Raw genomic sequence first — 19,825 nt, 5'->3', positions numbered from 1 at the left:
TAATCCAGTCCCCTCCCCCCTGGGTATCCTGTTAATCCAGTCCCCTCCCCTCAGGGCATCCTGTTAATCCAGTCCCCTCCCCCCGAGAATCCTGTTAATCCAGTCCCCTCCCCCCGGGAATCCTGTTAATCCAGTCCCCTCCCCCCTGGGTATCCTGTTAATCCAGTCCCCTCCCCCCTGGGCATCCTGTTAATCCAGTCCCCTCCCCCCTGGGTATCCTGTTAATCCAGTCCCCTCCCCCCTGGGCATCCTGTTAATCCAGTCCCCTCCCCCCTGGGCATCCTGTTAATCCAGTCCCCTCCCCCCGGGAATCCTGTTAATCCAGTCCCCTCCCCCCTGGGCATCCTGTTAATCCAGTCCCCTCCCCCCGAGAATCCTGTTAATCCAGTCCCCTCCCCCCGGGAATCCTGTTAATCCAGTCCCCTCCCCCCTGGGTATCCTGTTAATCCAGTCCCCTCCCCCCTGGGCATCCTGTTAATCCAGTCCCCTCCCCCCTGGGTATCCTGTTAATCCAGTCCCCTCCCCCCTGGGTATCCTGTTAATCCAGTCCCCTCCCCCCTGGGTATCCTGTTAATCCAGTCCCCTCCCCTCAGGGCATCCTGTTAATCCAGTCCCCTCCCCCCGAGAATCCTGTTAATCCAGTCCCCTCCCCCCGGGAATCCTGTTAATCCAGTCCCCTCCCCCCTGGGTATCCTGTTAATCCAGTCCCCTCCCCCCGAGAATCCTGTTAATCCAGTCCCCTCCCCCTGGGCATCCTGTTAATCCAGTCCCCTCCCCCCTGGGCATCCTGTTAATCCAGTCCCCTCCCCCCTGGGCATCCTGTTAATCCAGTCCCCTCCCCCCTGGGTATCCTGTTAATCCAGTCCCCTCCCCCCTGGGTATCCTGTTGATCCAGTCCCCTCCCCCCTGGGTATCCTGTTAATCCAGTCCCCTCCCCTCAGGGCATCCTGTTAATCCAGTCCCCTCCCCCCGAGAATCCTGTTAATCCAGTCCCCTCCCCCCTGGGTATCCTGTTAATCCAGTCCCCTCCCCCCTGGGCATCCTGTTAATCCAGTCCCCTCCCCCCGAGAATCCTGTTAATCCAGTCCCCTCCCCCCTGGGCATCCTGTTAATCCAGTCCCCTCCCCCCTGGGTATCCTGTTAATCCAGTCCCCTCCCCCTGGGTATCCTGTTAATCCAGTCCCCTCCCCCCTGGGTATCCTGTTAATCCAGTCCCCTCCCCCCTGGGTATCCTGTTAATCCAGTCCCCTCCCCCCTGGGTATCCTGTTAATCCAGTCCCCTCCCCCCTGGGTATCCTGTTAATCCAGTCCCCTCCCCCCTGGGTATCCTGTTAATCCAGTCCCCTCCCCTCAGGGCATCCTGTTAATCCAGTCCCCTCCCCCCGAGAATCCTGTTAATCCAGTCCCCTCCCCCCTGGGTATCCTGTTAATCCAGTCCCCTCCCCCCGAGAATCCTGTTAATCCAGTCCCCTCCCCCCGAGAATCCTGTTAATCCAGTCCCCTCCCCCCTGGGCATCCTGTTAATCCAGTCCCCTCCCCCCGAGAATCCTGTTAATCCAGTCCCCTCCCCCCGAGAATCCTGTTAATCCAGTCCCCTCCCCCCTGGGCATCCTGTTAATCCAGTCCCCTCCCCTCAGGGCATCCTGTTAATCCAGTCCCCTCCCCCCTGGGTATCCTGTTAATCCAGTCCCCTCCCCCCTGGGCATCCTGTTAATCCAGTCCCCTCCCCCCGAGAATCCTGTTAATCCAGTCCCCTCCCCCCTGGGCATCCTGTTAATCCAGTCCCCTCCCCCCGAGAATCCTGTTAATCCAGTCCCCTCCCCCCGAGAATCCTGTTAATCCAGTCCCCTCCCCCCTGGGTATCCTGTTAATCCAGTCCCCTCCCCCCTGGGCATCCTGTTAATCCAGTCCCCTCCCCCCTGGGTATCCTGTTAATCCAGTCCCCTCCCCCCTGGGCATCCTGTTAATCCAGTCCCCTCCCCCCTGGGTATCCTGTTAATCCAGTCCCCTCCCCCCGAGAATCCTGTTAATCCAGTCCCCTCCCTCCTGGGCATCCTGTTAATCCAGTCCCCTCCCCCCGAGAATCCTGTTAATCCAGTCCCCTCCCCCCGAGAATCCTGTTAATCCAGTCCCCTCCCCCCTGGGTATCCTGTTAATCCAGTCCCCTCCCCCCGGGAATCCTGTTAATCCAGTCCCCTCCCCCCGGGCATCCTGTTAATCCAGTCCCCTCCCCCCTGGGTATCCTGTTAATCCAGTCCCCTCCCCCCCGGGCATTCTGTTATTCCAGTCCCCTCCCCCCGAGAATCCTGTTATTCCAGTCCCCTCCCCCCGAGAATCCTGTTAATCCAGTCCCCTCCCCCCGAGAATCCTGTTAATCCAGTCCCCTCCCCCCTGGGTATCCTGTTAATCCAGTCCCCTCCCCCCTGGGTATCCTGTTAATCCAGTCCCCTCCCCCCGGGCATCCTGTTAATCCAGTCCCCTCCCCCCTGGGTATCCTGTTAATCCAGTCCCCTCCCCCCTGGGCATCCTGTTAATCCAGTCCCCTCCCCCCTGGGCATCCTGTTAATCCAGTCCCCTCCCCCCGAGAATCCTGTTAATCCAGTCCCCTCCCCCCGAGAATCCTGTTAATCCAGTCCCCTCCCCCCTGGGTATCCTGTTAATCCAGTCCCCTCCCCCCTGGGCATCCTGTTAATCCAGTCCCCTCCCCCCTGGGTATCCTGTTAATCCAGTCCCCTCCCCCCTGGGCATCCTGTTAATCCAGTCCCCTCCCCCCTGGGTATCCTGTTAATCCAGTCCCCTCCCCCCGAGAATCCTGTTAATCCAGTCCCCTCCCCCCTGGGCATCCTGTTAATCCAGTCCCCTCCCCCCGAGAATCCTGTTAATCCAGTCCCCTCCCCCCGAGAATCCTGTTAATCCAGTCCCCTCCCCCCTGGGTATCCTGTTAATCCAGTCCCCTCCCCCCGGGAATCCTGTTAATCCAGTCCCCTCCCCCCGGGCATCCTGTTAATCCAGTCCCCTCCCCCCTGGGTATCCTGTTAATCCAGTCCCCTCCCCCCCCCGGGCATTCTGTTATTCCAGTCCCCTCCCCCCGAGAATCCTGTTATTCCAGTCCCCTCCCCCCGAGAATCCTGTTAATCCAGTCCCCTCCCCCCGAGAATCCTGTTAATCCAGTCCCCTCCCCCCTGGGTATCCTGTTAATCCAGTCCCCTCCCCCCTGGGTATCCTGTTAATCCAGTCCCCTCCCCCCGGGAATCCTGTTAATCCAGTCCCCTCCCCCCTGGGTATCCTGTTAATCCAGTCCCCTCCCCCCGAGAATCCTGTTAATCCAGTCCCCTCCCCCCTGGGTATCCTGTTAATCCAGTCCCCTCCCCCCGAGAATCCTGTTAATCCAGTCCCCTCCCCCCTGGGTATCCTGTTAATCCAGTCCCCTCCCCCCTGGGTATCCTGTTAATCCAGTCCCCTCCCCCCGGGAATCCTGTTAATCCAGTCCCCTCCCCCCGAGAATCCTGTTAATCCAGTCCCCTCCCCCCGGGCATCCTGTTAATCCAGTCCCCTCCCCCCTGGGTATCCTGTTAATCCAGTCCCCTCCCCCCCGGGCATTCTGTTATTCCAGTCCCCTCCCCCCGAGAATCCTGTTAATCCAGTCCCCTCCCCCCTGGGTATCCTGTTAATCCAGTCCCCTCCCCCCTGGGCATCCTGTTAATCCAGTCCCCTCCCCCCTGGGTATCCTGTTAATCCAGTCCCCTCCCCCCTGGGTATCCTGTTAATCCAGTCCCCGCCCCTCTGGGTATCCTGTTAATCCAGTCCCCTCCCCCCTGGGCATCCTGTTAATCCAGTCCCCTCCCCCCTGGGCATCCTGTTAATCCAGTCCCCTCCCCCCTGGGTATCCTGTTAATCCAGTCCCCTCCCCCCGGGAATCCTGTTAATCCAGTCCCCTCCCTGGGCATCCTGTTAATCCAGTCCCCTCCCCCCTGGGCATCCTGTTAATCCAATCCCCTCCCCCCTGGGTATCCTGTTAATCCAGTCCCCTCCCCTCTGGGCATCCTGTTAATCCAGTCCCCTCCCCCCGAGAATCCTGTTAATCCAGTCCCCTCCCCCCTGGGCATCCTGTTAATCCAGTCCTCTCCCCCCGGGCATCCTGTTTATCCAGTCCCCTCCCCCCTGGGCATCCTGTTAATCCAGTCCTCTCCCCCCTGGGCATCCTGTTAATCCATCCCCCTCCCCCCCAGGCATCCTGTTAATCCAGTCCCCTCCCCCCTGGGCATCCTGTTAATCCAGTCCCCTCCCCCCTGGGCATCCTGTTAATCCAGTCCTCTCCCCCCGGGCATCCTGTTTATCCAGTCCCCTCCCCCCTGGGCATCCTGTTAATCCAGTCCTCTCCCCCCTGGGCATCCTGTTAATCCATCCCCCTCCCCCCCAGGCATCCTGTTAATCCATTCCCCTCCCCCCTGGGTATCCTGTTAATCCAGCCCCCTCTTCCCGGCCGTCCCCTTAAACCAGCTTCCTCCCCCCTTGCCGTCTCGTTAATCCAGCCCCCTCTTCCTGGCTGTCCCAATAATCCAGTCCCTTCCCCCGGGGCGTCCTGTTAATCCATTCCCCTCCCCCCTGGGTATCCTGTTAATCCAGCCCCCTCTTCCCGGCCGTCCCCTTAAACCAGCTTCCTCCCCCCTTGCCGTCTCGTTAATCCAGCCCCCTCTTCCTGGCTGTCCCAATAATCCAGTCCCTTCCCCCGGGGCGTCCTGTTAATCCATTCCCCCGCTCCCTGCCGTATCGTTAATCCAGCCCCCTCCCCACGGCCGTCCCGTTAATCCATTCCCCTCCTCCCAGCCGTCCCGTTAATCCAGCCCCCTCCCCCCAGCAGTCCCGTTAATGCAGTCCCCTCCCCCTGGGCATCCCAGCAATCCAGCCCCCTCCCCCCCGGGCATCCCATTAATCCAGCCACCGTCTCCCCTGCCCCATTTCCCCCTCCTTCCCGGGACATTTCCAGAACACCTCTCAGCCAATGGGGTTTCACTATCTGAAGCAGAGTCACTGCAGTGTTGTTGGAAACCAACATTTTCGCACAGCAAGATCCCACTAACAGCAGGCAGTTTAATGACCTATTTTTGTTGGTGTTGATCGAGGAATGGATGGTGGGTTTGAGGGCTATGGGGAGAAGGTGGGAGTGAGGAGATTGAGGAGAGGATGGAGGGAGTTGAGGAGATGTTTGGTTGAGGAACAATGGTTTGCCCTTATCTCTAACAGTGTTCATCATCTTCTTCCTCCCCCCTCCACCTCCTCCTCCTCCTTCTCTTCCTCCTCCACCTCCTCCTCTTCCTCCTCGTCCTCCTTCTCTTCCTCCTCCACCTCCTCCTCTTCTTCCTCCCCCTCCACCTCCTCTCCTCCTCCTTCTCTTCCTCCTCCACCTCCTCCTCTTCTTCTTCCTCCTCCACCTTCTCTGTCTCCTCCTCCACTTCCTCCTCCTCTTCCTCCTCCTCTTCCACATCTTCCTCTTGCTCCTCCTCCTCTTTCTCCTCCTCCTGCTCCTCCTTCTCCTCTCCTCCTCCACACCTCCTCCACACCTCTTCCTCCTCCTCCTCTTCCTCCTCCTCCTCTTCCTCCTCCTCCTCCTCCTTTCCCCTCCCAGGCCGGGTAACTATGGCCCCGATCGGTGCCGAACCTCCTTTGATGCCGCAGCGCAGATCCGGGGGGAGACTTTCCTCTTCAAAGGTGGGCTGCTGATTTGAGCTCAGTACCACCAGCCACCTCAACCTTCCTGCCCTCACCTCTCTCCTGACAGTGCAGGGTATCTGGCTCCAACAGGGATCCTCATTTACCCGGAACATGGGCATGGCTTAGACAGCAAAGTGTCAGTGAGCAATTCAACTCTGAGGGGCATTGCAATCAATCCTGAACATTGTCGGATGGCACCCAGTGTGTGGGATTGAGGCCCACTGGGAGCTGGAAAGGCCCAGGCTCTCATCCTGGCCTAGTCACCACTCGGAGCAGGAAGATCCCAGGCTCTGACCCCCGGCCTGTGCCCAGGCTCTGACCCCCAACATGTGCCCTGGCTCTGACCCTCACCTGTGCCCATGCTCTGTCTTTGGTCTGTGCCCTGGCTTTGATCCCCGGTCTGTGCCCAGCCTCTGATCCCCGGCCTGTGCCCTGGCTCTGATCCCCGGTCTGTGCCCAGCCTCTGATCCCCGGCCTGTGCCCAAGCTCTGATCCCCGGCCTGTGCCCAAGCTCTGTTCCCAGCCTGTGCCCAAGCTCTGATCCCCAGCCTGTGGCTAGACTCTGATTCCCGGCCTGTGCCCAAGCTCTGATCCCCAGCCTGCGGCTAGGCTCTGATTCCCAGCCAGTGCCCTGGCTCTGTTCCCAGCCTGTGCCCAGGCTCTGGTCCCCGGCCTGTGCCCAGGCTCTGATCCCCAGCCTGTGGCTAGGCTCTGATTCCCAGCCTGTGCCCTGGCTCTGATCCCCGGCCTGTGCCCAGGCTCTGATCCCCAGCCTGTGGCTAGGCTCTGATCCCCGGCCTGTGCCCAGGCTCTGATCCCCGGCCTGTGCCCAGGCTCTGATCCCCAGCCTGTGGCTAGGCTCTGATCCCCGGCCTGTGCCCAGGCTCTGATCCCCGGCCTGTGCCCTGGCTCTGATTCCCGGCCTGTGCCCAAGCTCTGTTCCCAGCCTGTGCCCAAGCTCTGTTCCCAGCCTCGGAGCCCTGGCCTGTGCCCAAGCTCTGATCCCCGGCCTGTGCCCTGGCTCTGATCCCCGGCCTGTGCCCTGGCTCTGATTCCCGGCCTGTGCCCAAGCTCTGTTCCCAGCCTGTGCCCAGCCTCGGAGCCCTGGCCTGTGCCTAGGCTCTGATCCCCGGCCTGTGCCCAGGCTCTGTATCCCGGCCTGTGCCCAAGCTCTGTTCCCAGCCTGTGCCCAAGCTCTGTTCCCAGCCTCGGAGCCCTGGCCTGTGCCCAGGCTCTGAACCCCGGCCTGTGCCCAGGCTCTGATTCCCGGCCTGTGCCCAAGCTCTGTTCCCAGCCTGTGCCCAAGCTCTGTTCCCAGCCTGTGCCCAGGCTCTGATCCCCGGCCTGTGCCCAGGCACTGATCCTCAGCCTGTGCCCAGGCTCTGATCCCCGGCCTGTGCCCAAGCTCTGTTCCCAGCCTGTGCCCAGGCTCTGATCCCCGGCCTGTGCCCAGGCTCTGATCCCCGGCCTCTGCCCAGGATCTAATCCCCGGCCTGTGCCCAAGCTCTGTTCCCCGGCCTGTGGCTAGGCTCTGATCCCTGGCCTGTGCCCAGGCTCTGATCCCCAGCCTGTGCCCAAGCTCTGTTCCCAGCCTGTGCCCAGGCTCTGATCCCCAGCCTGTGCCCAGGCTCTGATCCCCGGCCTGTGCCCCAGCTCTGTTCCCCGGCCTGTGCCCAAGCTCTGTTCCCAGCCTGTGGCTAGGCTCTGATCACCGGCCTGTGCCCAGGCTCTGATCCCCGGCCTGTGCCCAAGCTCTGTTCCCAGCATGTGCCCAGGCTCTGATCCCCGGCCTGTGCCCAAGCTCTGTTCCCAGCCTGTGGCTAGGCTCTGATCCCCGGCCTGTGCCCAGGCTCTGATCCCCGGCCTGTGCCCTGGCTCTGATCCCCGGCCTGTGCCCAGGCTCTGATCCCCGGCCTGTGCCCAAGCTCTGTTCCCAGCCTGTGGCTAGGCTCTGATCCCCGGCCTGTGCCCAGGCTCTGATCCCCGGCCTGTGCCCAGGCTCTGTTCCCAGCCTGTGCCCAGGCTCTGAACCCCGGCCTGTGCCCAAGCTCTGTTGCCCGGCCTGTGCCCAGGCTCTGATCCCCAGCCTGTGGCTAGGCTCCGATTCCCAGCCTGTGCCCTGGCTCTGATCCCCAGCCTGTGCCCAGGCTCTGATCCCCGGCCTGTGCCCAGGCTCTGATCCCCGGCCTGTGCCCTGGCTCTGATCCCCGGCCTGTGCCCTGGCTCTGATCCCCGGCCTGTGCCCAGGCTCTGATTCCCGGCCTGTGCCCTGGCTCTGATTCCCGGCCTGTGCCCAAGCTCTGTTCCCAGCCTGTGCCAAGGCTCTGATCCCCGGCCTGTGCCCAGGCTCTGATCCCCGGCCTCTGCCCAGGATCTAATCCCCGGCCTCTGCCCCGGCTCTGTGCCCAGCCTGTGCCCAGGCTCTGATCCCCGGCCTGTGCCCAGGCTCTGATCCCCGGCCTGTGCCCAAGCTCTGATCCCCGGCCTGTGGCCAAGCTCTGTTCCCCGGCCTGTGCCCAAGCTCTGTTCCCAGCCTGTGGCTAGGCTCTGATCCCTGGCCTGTGCCCAGGCTCTGATCCCCGGCCTGTGCCCAAGCTCTGTTCCCAGCCTGTGGCTAGGCTCTGATCACCGGCCTGTGCCCAGGCTCTGATCCCCGGCCTGTGCCCAAGCTCTGTTCCCAGCCTGTGCCCAGGCTCTGATCCCCGGCCTGTGCCCAAGCTCTGTTCCCAGCCTGTGGCTAGGCTCTGATCCCCGGCCTGTGCCCAGGGTCTGATCCCCGGCCTGTGCCCTGGCTCTGATCCCCGGCCTGTGCCCAGGCTCTGATCCCCGGCCTGTGCCCAAGCTCTGTTCCCAGCCTGTGGCTAGGCTCTGATCCTCGGCCTGTGCCTAGGCTCTGATCCCCGGCCTGTGCCCAAACTCTGTTCCCAGCCTGTGGCCAGGCTCTGATCCCCGGCCTGTGCCAAGCTCTGTTCCCAGCCTGTGGCTAGGCTCTGATCCCCGGCCTGTGCCAAGCTCTGTTCCCAGCCTGTGGCTAGGCTCTGATCCCCGGCCTGTGCCCAGGCTCTGATCCCCGGCCTGTGCCCAGGCTCTGATCCCCAGCCTGTGCCCAGACTCTGTTCCCAGCCTGTGCCCAGGCTCTGATCCCCAGCATGTGCCCAGACTCTGTTCCCAGCCTGTGCCCAGGCTCTGTTCCCCGGCCTGTGCCCAAGCTCTGTTCCCAGCCTGTGGCTAGGCTCTGATCCCCGGCCTGTGCCCAGGCTCCGATCCCCGGCCTGTGCCCAGACTCTGTTCCCGGCCTGTGGCTAGGCTCTGATTCCCGGCCTGTGGCTAGGCTCTGATTCCCAGCCTGTGGCTAGGCTCTGATTCCCGGCCTGTGCCCAGGCTCTGTTCCCCGGCCTGTGCCCAGGCTCTGTTCCCAGCCTGTGGCCAGGCTCTGATTCCCGGCCTGTGCCCAGGCTCTGTTCCCCGGCCTGTGCCCTGGCTCTGTTCCCAGCCTGTGGCTAGGCTCTGATTCCCGGCCTGTGCCCAGGCTCTGTTCCCGGTCTGTGCCCAAGCCCTGACCCCAGGCATGTGCCCAGGCTCTGTTCTCGGCCTGTGCCCAGGCTCTGATTCCCGGCCTGTGCCCAAGCTCTGTTCCCCAGCCTGTGCCCAGGCTCTGACTCCTGGCCTGTGCTGGGAATTCTGTTTCCCCCCTGACAGCCATTTCTCTCCATTGCTCCCTCAGGCCGGTTTTTCTGGCGTCTCACCCATTCTGGACACCTGGCCTCCCTCCGGCCTGCACGCATCAGCCGCTTCTGGTGGGGTTTGCCTGGCAACCTCAACCGTGTGGACGCCCTGTATGAGCGGACAGCCGATCACAGGATTGTCTTCTTCACAGGTGAGGATCTGGGACCTGCGGACTGGGGTCTGGGGACTGGGATCGGGGCCTGGGGACTGGGGTCTGGGGACTGGGATCGGGGTCTGGGGTCTGGGATTCTGGATTCTGTGGACTCGGGGTCTGTGGGTCTGGGGCCTGGGGCCTGGGCACTACTATCTGCACCTGTCCCACATGTAGGGCACCAGTACTGGCTGTTTGGGGATCGGGGCCTGGGATCAGGGCCTGGGGACTGGGATTGAAGTCTGAGATTGGGGCCTAGGGCATAGTGTTACGTCTTCTTGTTTTCTGGTTCTCGGATGTTGGAAATAATCACACTTTAAACTTGGAAAGGCTTAAGCTTTACATTTATTTGTTCAGTCACCATACTGCCTGCTGTAGGGCTGGTGAGACTGGTTTTGTGTTACATATCACATGACTCTCCAGTACAACCATAAATGTAGCCCCGTTGGAATACTTAACAGAACAACTAGTTCCCAGCTAATTAGTTCCTAGCACTTTACATTTAGTATAACAATATGTAACACCTGTGATCGGAGCCTGGGTCCCGGATCCTGGACACAAATATCTGCCCCGATCCCACATACTGGGCACCAGTACTGGCTGTTTGGGGTCCGTGGTCTGGGATTGGAGCCTGGGGCCTGGGATTGGGGCCTGCGATCTAGGTATGGGATTGGGGCCTGGGCTTTGGCCTAGGATTTGGGCCTGGGCTTTGGGCTCTAATATCTGCCCCTATCCCACATACAGGGCACCAGTACTGGCTGTTTGGGGTCCGGGGCCTGGGATTGGAGCCTGGGGCCTTGGATTGGGGTCTGTGATCTAAGTCTGGGATCGGGGCCTGGGCTTTGGCCTAGGATTTGGGCCTGGGCTTTGGGCTCTAATATCTGCCCCTATCCCAAACATTGGGCACCAGTACTGGCTGTTTGGGGTCTGGGATTGGAGCCTGGGGCCTGGGATTGGGGTCTGCGATCTAGGTCTGGGATCGGGGCCTAGGGCCTGTGCTTTGGGCCTGGGCTTTGGGCTCTAATATCTGCCCCTATCCCATACACAGGGCACCAGTACTGGCTGTTTAAGGATAACCGGCTCCAGGAGGGTTACCCCAGGTCCGTCACGGATTTTGGTCTGCCCGCCGCTGGGATCGATGCTGCCTTCACCTGGGCCCCCAGCGGGAAGACTTACTTCTTCAGGGACGGCCTGTTGTGGCGCTACGATGAGGGGGAGCGCAGGGTAGATCCCGGTTACCCGTCGGCCTCCTGGCCCTGGACGGAACTGCCCCGGAAGATCGACAGCGCCCTGGCGGGGAACGACGGTGAGTCCCTTCCCTCCTTCCCTCATCCACTCTGCTCCCGTCTCCCCTTTCTCCAGGACAATCCGGGTCACTGTGGACTCCCATCCAGACCAGCTCCGGCAAAGGGGAAGGATCCAGCCCTCTGCCATTTCGGCATTGGGATTCGGGTTGGAGCTGAGGTTCTTCACGGTAGTTATGGGGTTAATGATGAAGGTGAGGGGTTAGTGTGACAGTATTCAGGTTAGTGATGATTGATTAGAAGTTGACCCTGAGGGTAGTCAAGTGAGTCGCGAGGATTTAGTGACTCGAGGGTTTAGGTTTAATGGTGAGGGGTTAAGGGTTTGAATTGGGGATTAAGACTAAGTGTCGGAGAATCATTTATGCTACAGGCTGAGGCCATTCTGCCCATCTAGTCCATGCCGTCTCTCTGCAGAGTAATCCACTCAGTCCCACTCCCCCGCTCGATCCCTGTAGCCTGCAAGTTAATTTCCCTCAATTACCCATCCAGTTTCCTTTAGAAATCATTGACCGTCTTCACTTCCACCTCCCTCGAGGACAGTGAGTTCCAGATCATTACCACCCACTGTGTAAAAAAGATTTCCCTCAGATCCCTTCACCCACCCACCCCCCACCGCATCTCTTACCCAAAATCTTCAATCTGTGTCTCCCAGTCCTTGTACCATCAGTTACTGGGAACAGTTTTTCCTTGTTTAACTTCTCTAAACCTGTCAGTATCTTGTACATCTCTATTAAATCACCCCTCAATCTCCTTTGCTCCATGGAGAACAACCCCAGCTTTTCCAACCTAACCTTGTAACTCAAATCCCCCATCCCTGGTACCATTCTGTGTAAATCTCCTCCGCACCCTCTCAAGGACCCTCACATCCTTCCTGAAGTGTGGTGACCAGAACTGGACACAATACTCCAGTTGTGTCCCAACCAGAGCTTTATAAAGGTTCAGCATGACTTCCCTGCTTTTGTACTCAATGTCTCTGTTCATGAAGCCCAAGATCTCATAAGCTTTACTAACCAGTCTCTCAGTATATCCGACCACCTTCAAAGATCGATGCACAAGCACCTCCAGGTCCCTCTGCTCCTGCGCACTCTTTAGAACTCTGCCATTAAGTCTATATTACCTCTCCCTATTCCTTCTGACAAAATGCATCACCTCACACTTGTCAGTATTAAACTCCATCTGCCACCTCTCTGCCCATTCTGCTAGCCTATCTATGTCTTGTTGCAGGCGGTTCGGATCATCCTGTTTGTCATTCCTCCAAGTTTGGCATCATCAAATTTTCAGATTCTACTCTGTATTCCAGTATCAAAAAAAAGGCAGTGGTCCCAGCACTGACCCTTGGGGAACATCACTGTCTACCATCCTCCAGTCTGAAAAACAACCATTTACAATGGCTCGCTGTTTTCTCTCTCCTGAAGCCAATATTTTTGACACAATTGGACACTGACCCTCCTTTTCCATGAGCCTCAATTTTGTTAACCAGCCTTTTATATGGTACCTTATCAAATGCTTTCTTAAAATCCAGATTAACAACATCTACCGCATTCCCTTCATTAAAAAATTCAATGAGATTAGTCAAGCAGGATCTGCCTTTTACAAATCCGTGCTGGCTCTCACTAATTAACCCAAACCTCTCCAAATGCCTGTTAATATTGTCCCTGATTATTGTTTCTAAAAGCTTACCCACCACTGATGTTTAACTGACTGGCCTGCAGTTACTGGAACTGTCCTTACACCCTTTCTTGATTAAGGGTGTCACATTTGCCACTCTCCAATCCTCTGGCACCTCTTCCTGTATCCAGGGAAGATTAAGGAAAGCTCTTCTGCTATCACCATTCCCACTACCTTCTGCAACCTGGGATGCAAGCTGTGATGGGTGGCACTAACAGATGAACAGGGAGTGAATGTTTGTAGATGGGGTGCCAATCAAGCGGGCTGCTTTGTCCTGGATGGTGTCGAGTTTCTTGAGTGTTGTTGGAGCTGCTCCCATCCAAGCAAGTGGAGAGTATTCCATCACACTCCTGACTTGTGCCTTGTAGATGGTGAACAGGCTTTGGGGAGTCAGGAGGTGAGTTACTCACCGCAGGATTCCTAGCCTCTGACCTGCTCCTTTAGCCATGGTATTTATATGGCTACTCCAGTTCAGTTTCTGGTCAATGGTAGCCCCCCAGGATGTTGATAGTGGGAGATTCAGTGATGGTAATGCCGTTGAATGTCAAGGGGAGATAGTTAGATTCTCTCTTGTTGGAGATGGTCATTGCCTGGCACTTGTGTGGCGCGAATGTTACTTGCTACTTATCAGCCCAAGCCTGGATATTGTCCAGGTCTTGCTGCATTTCTACACTGACTGCTTCAGTATTTGAGGAGTCACGAATGGTGCTGAACATTGTGCAATCATCAGCGAACATCCCCACTTCTAACCTTATGATTGAAGGAAGGTCATTGATGAAGCAGGTGAAGATGGTTGGGCCTAGGACACTACCCTGAGGAACTCCTGCAGTGATGTCCTGGGACTGAGATGATTGACCTCCAACAACCACAACCATCTTCCTTTGTGCTAGGTATGACTCCAACCAGCAGAGAGTTTTCCCCCTGATTCCCATTGACCTCAGTTTTGCCAGGGCTTCTTGATGCCATACTCGGTCAAATGCTGCCTTGATGTCAAGGGCAGTCACTCTCACCTCACCTCTTCAGTTCAGCTCTTTTGTCCATGTTTGAACCAAGGCTGTAATGAGGTCAGGATATGAGTGGCCCTGGTGGAACCCAAACTGAGCGTCACTGAGCAGGTTATTGCTAAGCAAGTGCTGCTTGATGGCACTGTCGATGACACCTTCCATCCCTTTACTGATGATTGAGAGTAGGCTGATGGGGCGGTAATTGACCGGTTGGACTTGTCCTGCTTTTTGTGTACAGGACATACCTGGGCAATTTTCCACATTGCCGGGTAGATGCCAGTGTTGTAGCTGTACTGGAACAGCTTGGCTCGGGACGCGGCAAGTTCTGGAGCACAGGTCTTCAGTACTATTGCCGGAATATTGTCAGGGCCCATAGCCTTTGCAGTATCCAGGGCCTTCAGTCGTTTCTTGATATCACACGGAGTGAATCGAATTGGCTGAGGTCTGGCACCTGTGATGCTGGGGACTTCAGGAGGAGGCCGAGATGGATCATCAACTCGGTACTTCTGGCTGAAGATTGTTGCAAATGCTTCAGTCTTATCTTTCGCATTGATGTGCTGGGCTCCCCCATCATTGAGGATGGGGATATTTGTGGAGCCACCTCCTCCAGTTAGTTGTTTAATTGTCCACCACCATTCACGGCTGGATGTGGCAGGACTGCAGAGCTTAGATCTGATCCGTTGGTTATGGGATCGCTTAGCTCTGTCTATTGCATGCTGCTTACGCAGTTTGACACGCAAGTAGTCCTGGGTTGTAGCTTCACCAGGTTGACACCTCATTTTGACGTTTGCCTGGTGCTGCTCCTGGCATGCCCTCCTGCACTCTTCATTGAACCAGGGTTGGTCTCCTGGCTTGATGGTAATGGTAGAGTGGGGGATATGCTGGGCCATGAGGTTACAGATTGTGTTTGAGTACAATTCTGCTGCTGCTGATGGCCCACAGCGCCTCATGGATGCCCAGTTTTGCATTGCTAGATCTGCTTGAAATCTATCCCATTTAGCACGGTGGGAGTGCCACACAACACGATGGACGGTATCCTCAATGTGAAGGGGGGACTTCGTCTCCACAAGGACTGTGCAGTGGTCACTCCTACCAGTACTGTCATGGACAGATGCATCTGCAGCAGGCAGATTGGTGAGGATGAGGTCAAGTATGTTTTTCCCTCGTGTTGGTTCCCCCACCACCTGCCGCAGACCCAGTCTAGCAGCTATGTCCTTTAGGATTGGCCAGCTCGGTCAGTAGTGGTGCTACCGAGCCACTCTTGGTGATGGACATTGAAGTCCCCCACCCAGAGTACATTCTGTGCCCTTGCCACCCTCAGTGCTTCCTCCAAGTGGTTTTCAACATGGAGGAGTACTGAGTCATCAGCTGAGGAAGGGCGGTAGGTGGTAATCAGTAGGAGGTTCCCTTGCCCATGTTTGACCGGATGCCGTGAGTCTTCATGGGGTCCGGAGTCGATGTTGAGGACTCCCAGGGTAACTCCCTCCCTACTGTATACCACTGTGCCACCACCTCTGGTGGGTCTGTCCTGCCGGTGGGACAGGTCATACCCGGGGATGGTGATGGCAGTGTCTGGGACATTGTCTGTAAGGTATGATTCCGTGAGTATGACTATGTCAGGCTGTTGCTTGACTAGTCTGTGGGACAGCTCTCCCAACTTTGGCACAAGCCCCCAGATGTTAGTAAGGAGGACTTTGCAGGGTCGACAGGGCTGGGTTTGCCGTTGTCGTTTCCGGTGCCTAGGTCGATGCCGGGTGGTCTGTCTGGTTTCATTCCTTTTTATTGACTTTGTCGTGGTTAGATACAACTGAGTGTCTTGCTAGGTCATTTCAGAGGGCATGTAAGAGTTAACCACATTGCTGTGGGTCTGGAGTCACATGTAGGCCAGACCAGGTAAGGACAGCAGATTTCCTTCCCGAAAGGACATTCGTGAACCAGATGGGTTTTAACAACAATCAACAATGGTTTCATGGCCATCATTAGACTAGCTTTTAATTCCAGATTTATTAATTAAATTCAAATTCTACCTTCTGCTGTGGTGGGATTCGAACCCATGTCTCCAGAGCACCAGCCTGGGTCTCTGGGTTACTAGTTTAGTGACAGTACCATTAGGCTACCATCTCGCTCTCTCTCTCTCTCTCTCTCCTCCCCCCTCCCTCCCAGAATCTTAGAAAGTTTAAGACACAGAAAGAGGCCACTTGGCCCATCGTGTCTGTGCTGGCCGAAAAACGATCCACTCATTCTAATCCCACCTTCCAGCATTTGGTCCGTAGCCCTGCAGATTACAGCACTTGAGGTGCCTATCCAGACTCCTTTTGAATGAGTTGAGGGTTTCTGCCTCAACTACCCTTTCAGGCAGTGAGTTCCAGACCATCACCACCCTCTGGGTGAAAATGTTTTTCCTCATCACCCCTCTAATCTTTCTACCAATCACTTTAAATCTATGACCCCCTCATCACTGACCTCTCTGCTAAGGTGAATAGACCCTTCACCTCCACTCTATCCAGGCTACTCAAAATTTTGTACATTTCAATCAGATCTCCCCTCAGCCTTCTCTGTTCCAAGGAGAACAACCCCAGTCTATCCAATCTTTCCTCATTGCTGCATTTTTCCAGTCCTGGTAACATCCTCGTAAATCTCCTCTGTACCCTCTCTAGTGCAATTATATCCTTTCTGTAATGAGCTGACCAGAACTGTACACAGTACTCAAGTTGTGGCCTAACCAATGAGTTATACAGTTCCAGCATAACCTCCCTGCTCCTGTATTCTATACCTCGGCTAATAAAGGAAAGGATTCCATATGCCTTCTTAACCACCTTATTGACCTGTCCTGCTACCTTCAGGGATCTGTGGACATTCACTCCAAGGTCCCTCACTTCCTCTACACTGCTCAGTATTTTCTCATTAATCATGTATTCCTTTGCCTTGTTTGACCTCCCCAAATGCATCACCTCACACTTCTCCAGGTTGAATTCCATTTGCCACTTTTCTGCCCATCTGACCAGACTATAAATATCTTCCTGCAGCCTACAGCTATCCTCCTCGCTACCTACCACACGGCCAATCTTTGTGTTGCCCGCAAACTTCTTGATCATGCCCCTACATTCATGTCCAAATCGTTAATATACACTACAAAAAGCAGGGGACCCAGTACTGAGTCCTGCGGAACACCACTGGAAACAGCCCTCCAGTCACCAAAACACCGGTCAACAATTACTCTTTGTTTCCTGCCACTGAGCTAATTTTATATCCATCTTGCTGCGTTTCCCTGGATCCCGTGGGATTTAATTTTTTTAACCAGTCTGCCCTGTGGGACCTTGTCAAAAGTCTTGCTAAAATCCATGTAGACCACATCAACTGCACTACCCTCATCTATCTTCCTTGTTACTTCTTCAAAAAATTCGACCAAGTTGGTCAAACAAGATCTTCCCTTAACAATTTCATGCTGACTATCTTTGATTAACTTGTGCCTTTCTAAGTGACAGTTTATCCTGCCTTTCAGAATAGATTCCAATAATTTGCCCACTACTGAGATTAGACTGACTGGCCTGTAATTATTCGGTCAATCCTTTGCTCCCTTTTTAAACAGAGGTACAACGTTAGCAGTTCTCCAATCCTCCGACACCGTACCTGTATCCAGTGAGGACTGGAAAATGATGGTCAGACCCTCTGCTATTTCCTCTCTTGCTTCTTTTAACAGCCTGGGGTACATTTCATCCGGCCCTGGTGATTTATCAACTTTCAAGGATGCTAATCCCATTAATATTTCCTCTCTCCCATGTTTATCACATCCAATAATTCACACTCCTCTTCCTGAACAACAATATCTGCATCGCCCCCCGCTTTTGTGAAGACAGACTCAAAGTATTCATTAAGAACCGTACCAATATCTTCCACCCCTACACATAGGTTACCTTTTTGGTCTTTTATGGGCCCTACTCTTTCCTTAGTTATCCTCTTAATGTATTGATAAAACACCTTTAGGTTCACCATGATTTTGCTTGCCAATATTCTTTCATGCCCTCTCTTTGTTTTCCTAATTTCCTTTTTGATTTCACCCCTCCACTTCCTGTACTCCTCTCGGCTTTCTGTAGTGTTGAGTTCTCGGTGTCGGACATAAGCTTTCCTTTACTGCCTTATCTTACCCTGTAGGCTCCTTGACATCCAGGGGGCTCGAGATTTGGCCCTCTCACCGTTTTTTGTTTGTGGTAACATGTTTACTCTGAACCCCTTGAATCTCCCCTTTGAATACCTCCCACTGTTCTGACACTCATTTACCTTCATGTCGCTGTTTCCAGTTCACTTTCACTCCCCCTTTAAAATATTGATTAAAATCTCCCTCTTTGATCGAGAATTGGCTCACCCGTGATATCCCAGTTTACGGCTTGCCGTTTGTTTTTATGTCTGATTTCTGCTCCTGTGACATGTCTTGGTCTGATTTTCCGGAGAGTCAACGTGTCGGACCGAACGGGAGACGGTGTCGATAAATTTTACCTGCTTTTTTCCCACCAGGAGCTGTGTATTTCCTCAGCGGCCAGGATTGCTGGCGATATGAGGGAGGAGACTGGGTCCTGTCAGCAGGGTACCCTCGTGCCCTGGGACCGCTGTGGATGGACTGCAAGGGGACGATGGAGGGAGAGGATGTCGCAGTGGAGACAGGGGGTCCTGAGGCCGGGACCAGTGTCCGTGAGGACGGAGCGGGAGAGGAGAGGGAGAGGTGTGTGTGTGGGGATGAAGCCCGGGCCGGAGCGGAGCTGAGTCCATATTCCAACTGGATCCTCACCATCCTGCTGGCCTCGCTTATCCTGTTAGAGTGAACCCCTTCCCCAGATACCCCTCCACAGGTCCTCCTCCGCAGATACCCCTCCACACGTCCTCCTCCACAGATACCCCTCCACAGGTCCTCCTCCGCAGATACCCCTCCCCAGATACCCCTCCCCAGGTCACCCTCCCCAGATACCCCTCCACAGGTCCTCCTCCGCAGATACCCCTCCCCAGATACCCCTCCCCAGGTCACCCTCCCCAGATACCCCTCCACAGGTCCTCCTCCGCAGATACCCCTCCACAGGTCCTCCTCCACAGATACCCCTCCACAGGTCCTCCTCCGCAGATACCCCTCCACAGGTCCTCCTCCACAGATACCCCTCCACAGGTCCTCCTCCACAGATACCCCTCCCCAGATACCCCTCCCCAGGTCACCCTCCACAGATACCCCTCCACAGGTCCTCCTCCCCAGATACCCCTCCACAGGTCACCCTCCGCAGATACCCCTCCACAGGTCACCCTCCCCAGATACCCCTCCACAGTTACCCCTCCACAGGTCCTCCTCCGCAGATACCCCTCCCCAGGTCCCCCTCCCCAGATACCCCTCCACAGTTACCCCTCCACAGGTCCTCCTCCGCAGATACCCCTCCCCAGGTCCCCCTCCCCAGATACCCCTCCACAGGTCGTCCTCCGCAGATACCCCTCCACAGGTCCCCCTCCATAGATACCCCTCCCCAGGTCCCCCTCCGCAGATGCCCCTTCCCAGGTCACCCTCCACAGATACCCCTCCACAGGTCCTCCTCCACAGATACCCCTCCCCAGGTCCTCCTCCGCAGATACCCCTCCACAGGTCCTCCTCCGCAGATACCCCTCCACAGCTCCTCCTCCCCAGATACCCCTCCCCAGGTCACCCTCCACAGATACCCCTCCACAGGTCCTCCTCCGCAGATACCCCTCCACAGGTCCTCCTCCACAGATATCCCTCCACAGGTCCTCCTCCCCAGATACCCCTCCCCAGGTCACCCTCCGCAGATACCCCTCCACAGGTCCTCCTCCGCAGAGACCCCTCCACAGGTCCTCCTCCCCAGATACCCCTCCACAGGTCCTCCTCCCCAGATACCCCTCCACAGGTCCTCCTCCGCAGATACCCCTCCACAGGTTCACCTCCCCAGATATCCCTCCACAGGTCCTCCTCCCCAGATACCCCTCCACAGGTCCTCCTCCGCAGATACCCCTCCACAGGTTCGCCTCCCCAGATACCCCTGCCTAGGCCCCCTCCCCAGGTCCCCCTCCCCAGATACCCCTCCCCAGTTCCACCTCCCCAGATACGCCTCCCCAGGTCCCCCTCCCCAGATACCCCTCCCCAGGTCCACCTCCCCAGATACCCCTCCCCAGGTCCCCCTCACCAGATACCCCTCCCCAGTTACCCCTCCCCAGGTCCCCCTCCCCAGTAACCCCTCCCCAAAGGGGTTCCTGCCTCCACCACCACCTCTGGC

The 19,825-nt window shown here is 56.8% G+C and overlaps 1 protein-coding gene across 1 annotated transcript in view; it reads left to right on the top strand.

The window, feature by feature from the left end:
• LOC137385203 (matrix metalloproteinase-17-like) overlaps window positions 1-18,382 on the top strand; it is a 103,695-nt gene extending 85,313 nt beyond the window's left edge. The window contains exons 8-11 of the mRNA XM_068060192.1: window positions 5,627-5,709; window positions 9,437-9,589; window positions 10,638-10,895; window positions 18,078-18,382. Of these exons, the coding sequence (XP_067916293.1) occupies window positions 5,627-5,709; window positions 9,437-9,589; window positions 10,638-10,895; window positions 18,078-18,382 (799 nt within the window). The remainder of the gene's footprint in view (window positions 1-5,626; window positions 5,710-9,436; window positions 9,590-10,637; window positions 10,896-18,077) is intronic.
• The last annotated feature ends 1,443 nt before the right edge of the window (window positions 18,383-19,825 follow it).

This window comes from Heterodontus francisci, chromosome 28 (assembly GCF_036365525.1).
Source record: "Heterodontus francisci isolate sHetFra1 chromosome 28, sHetFra1.hap1, whole genome shotgun sequence".
Classification (NCBI taxonomy): Eukaryota; Metazoa; Chordata; class Chondrichthyes; order Heterodontiformes; family Heterodontidae; genus Heterodontus; species Heterodontus francisci.
This window is presented reverse-complemented; position numbering and strand designations above follow the sequence as displayed.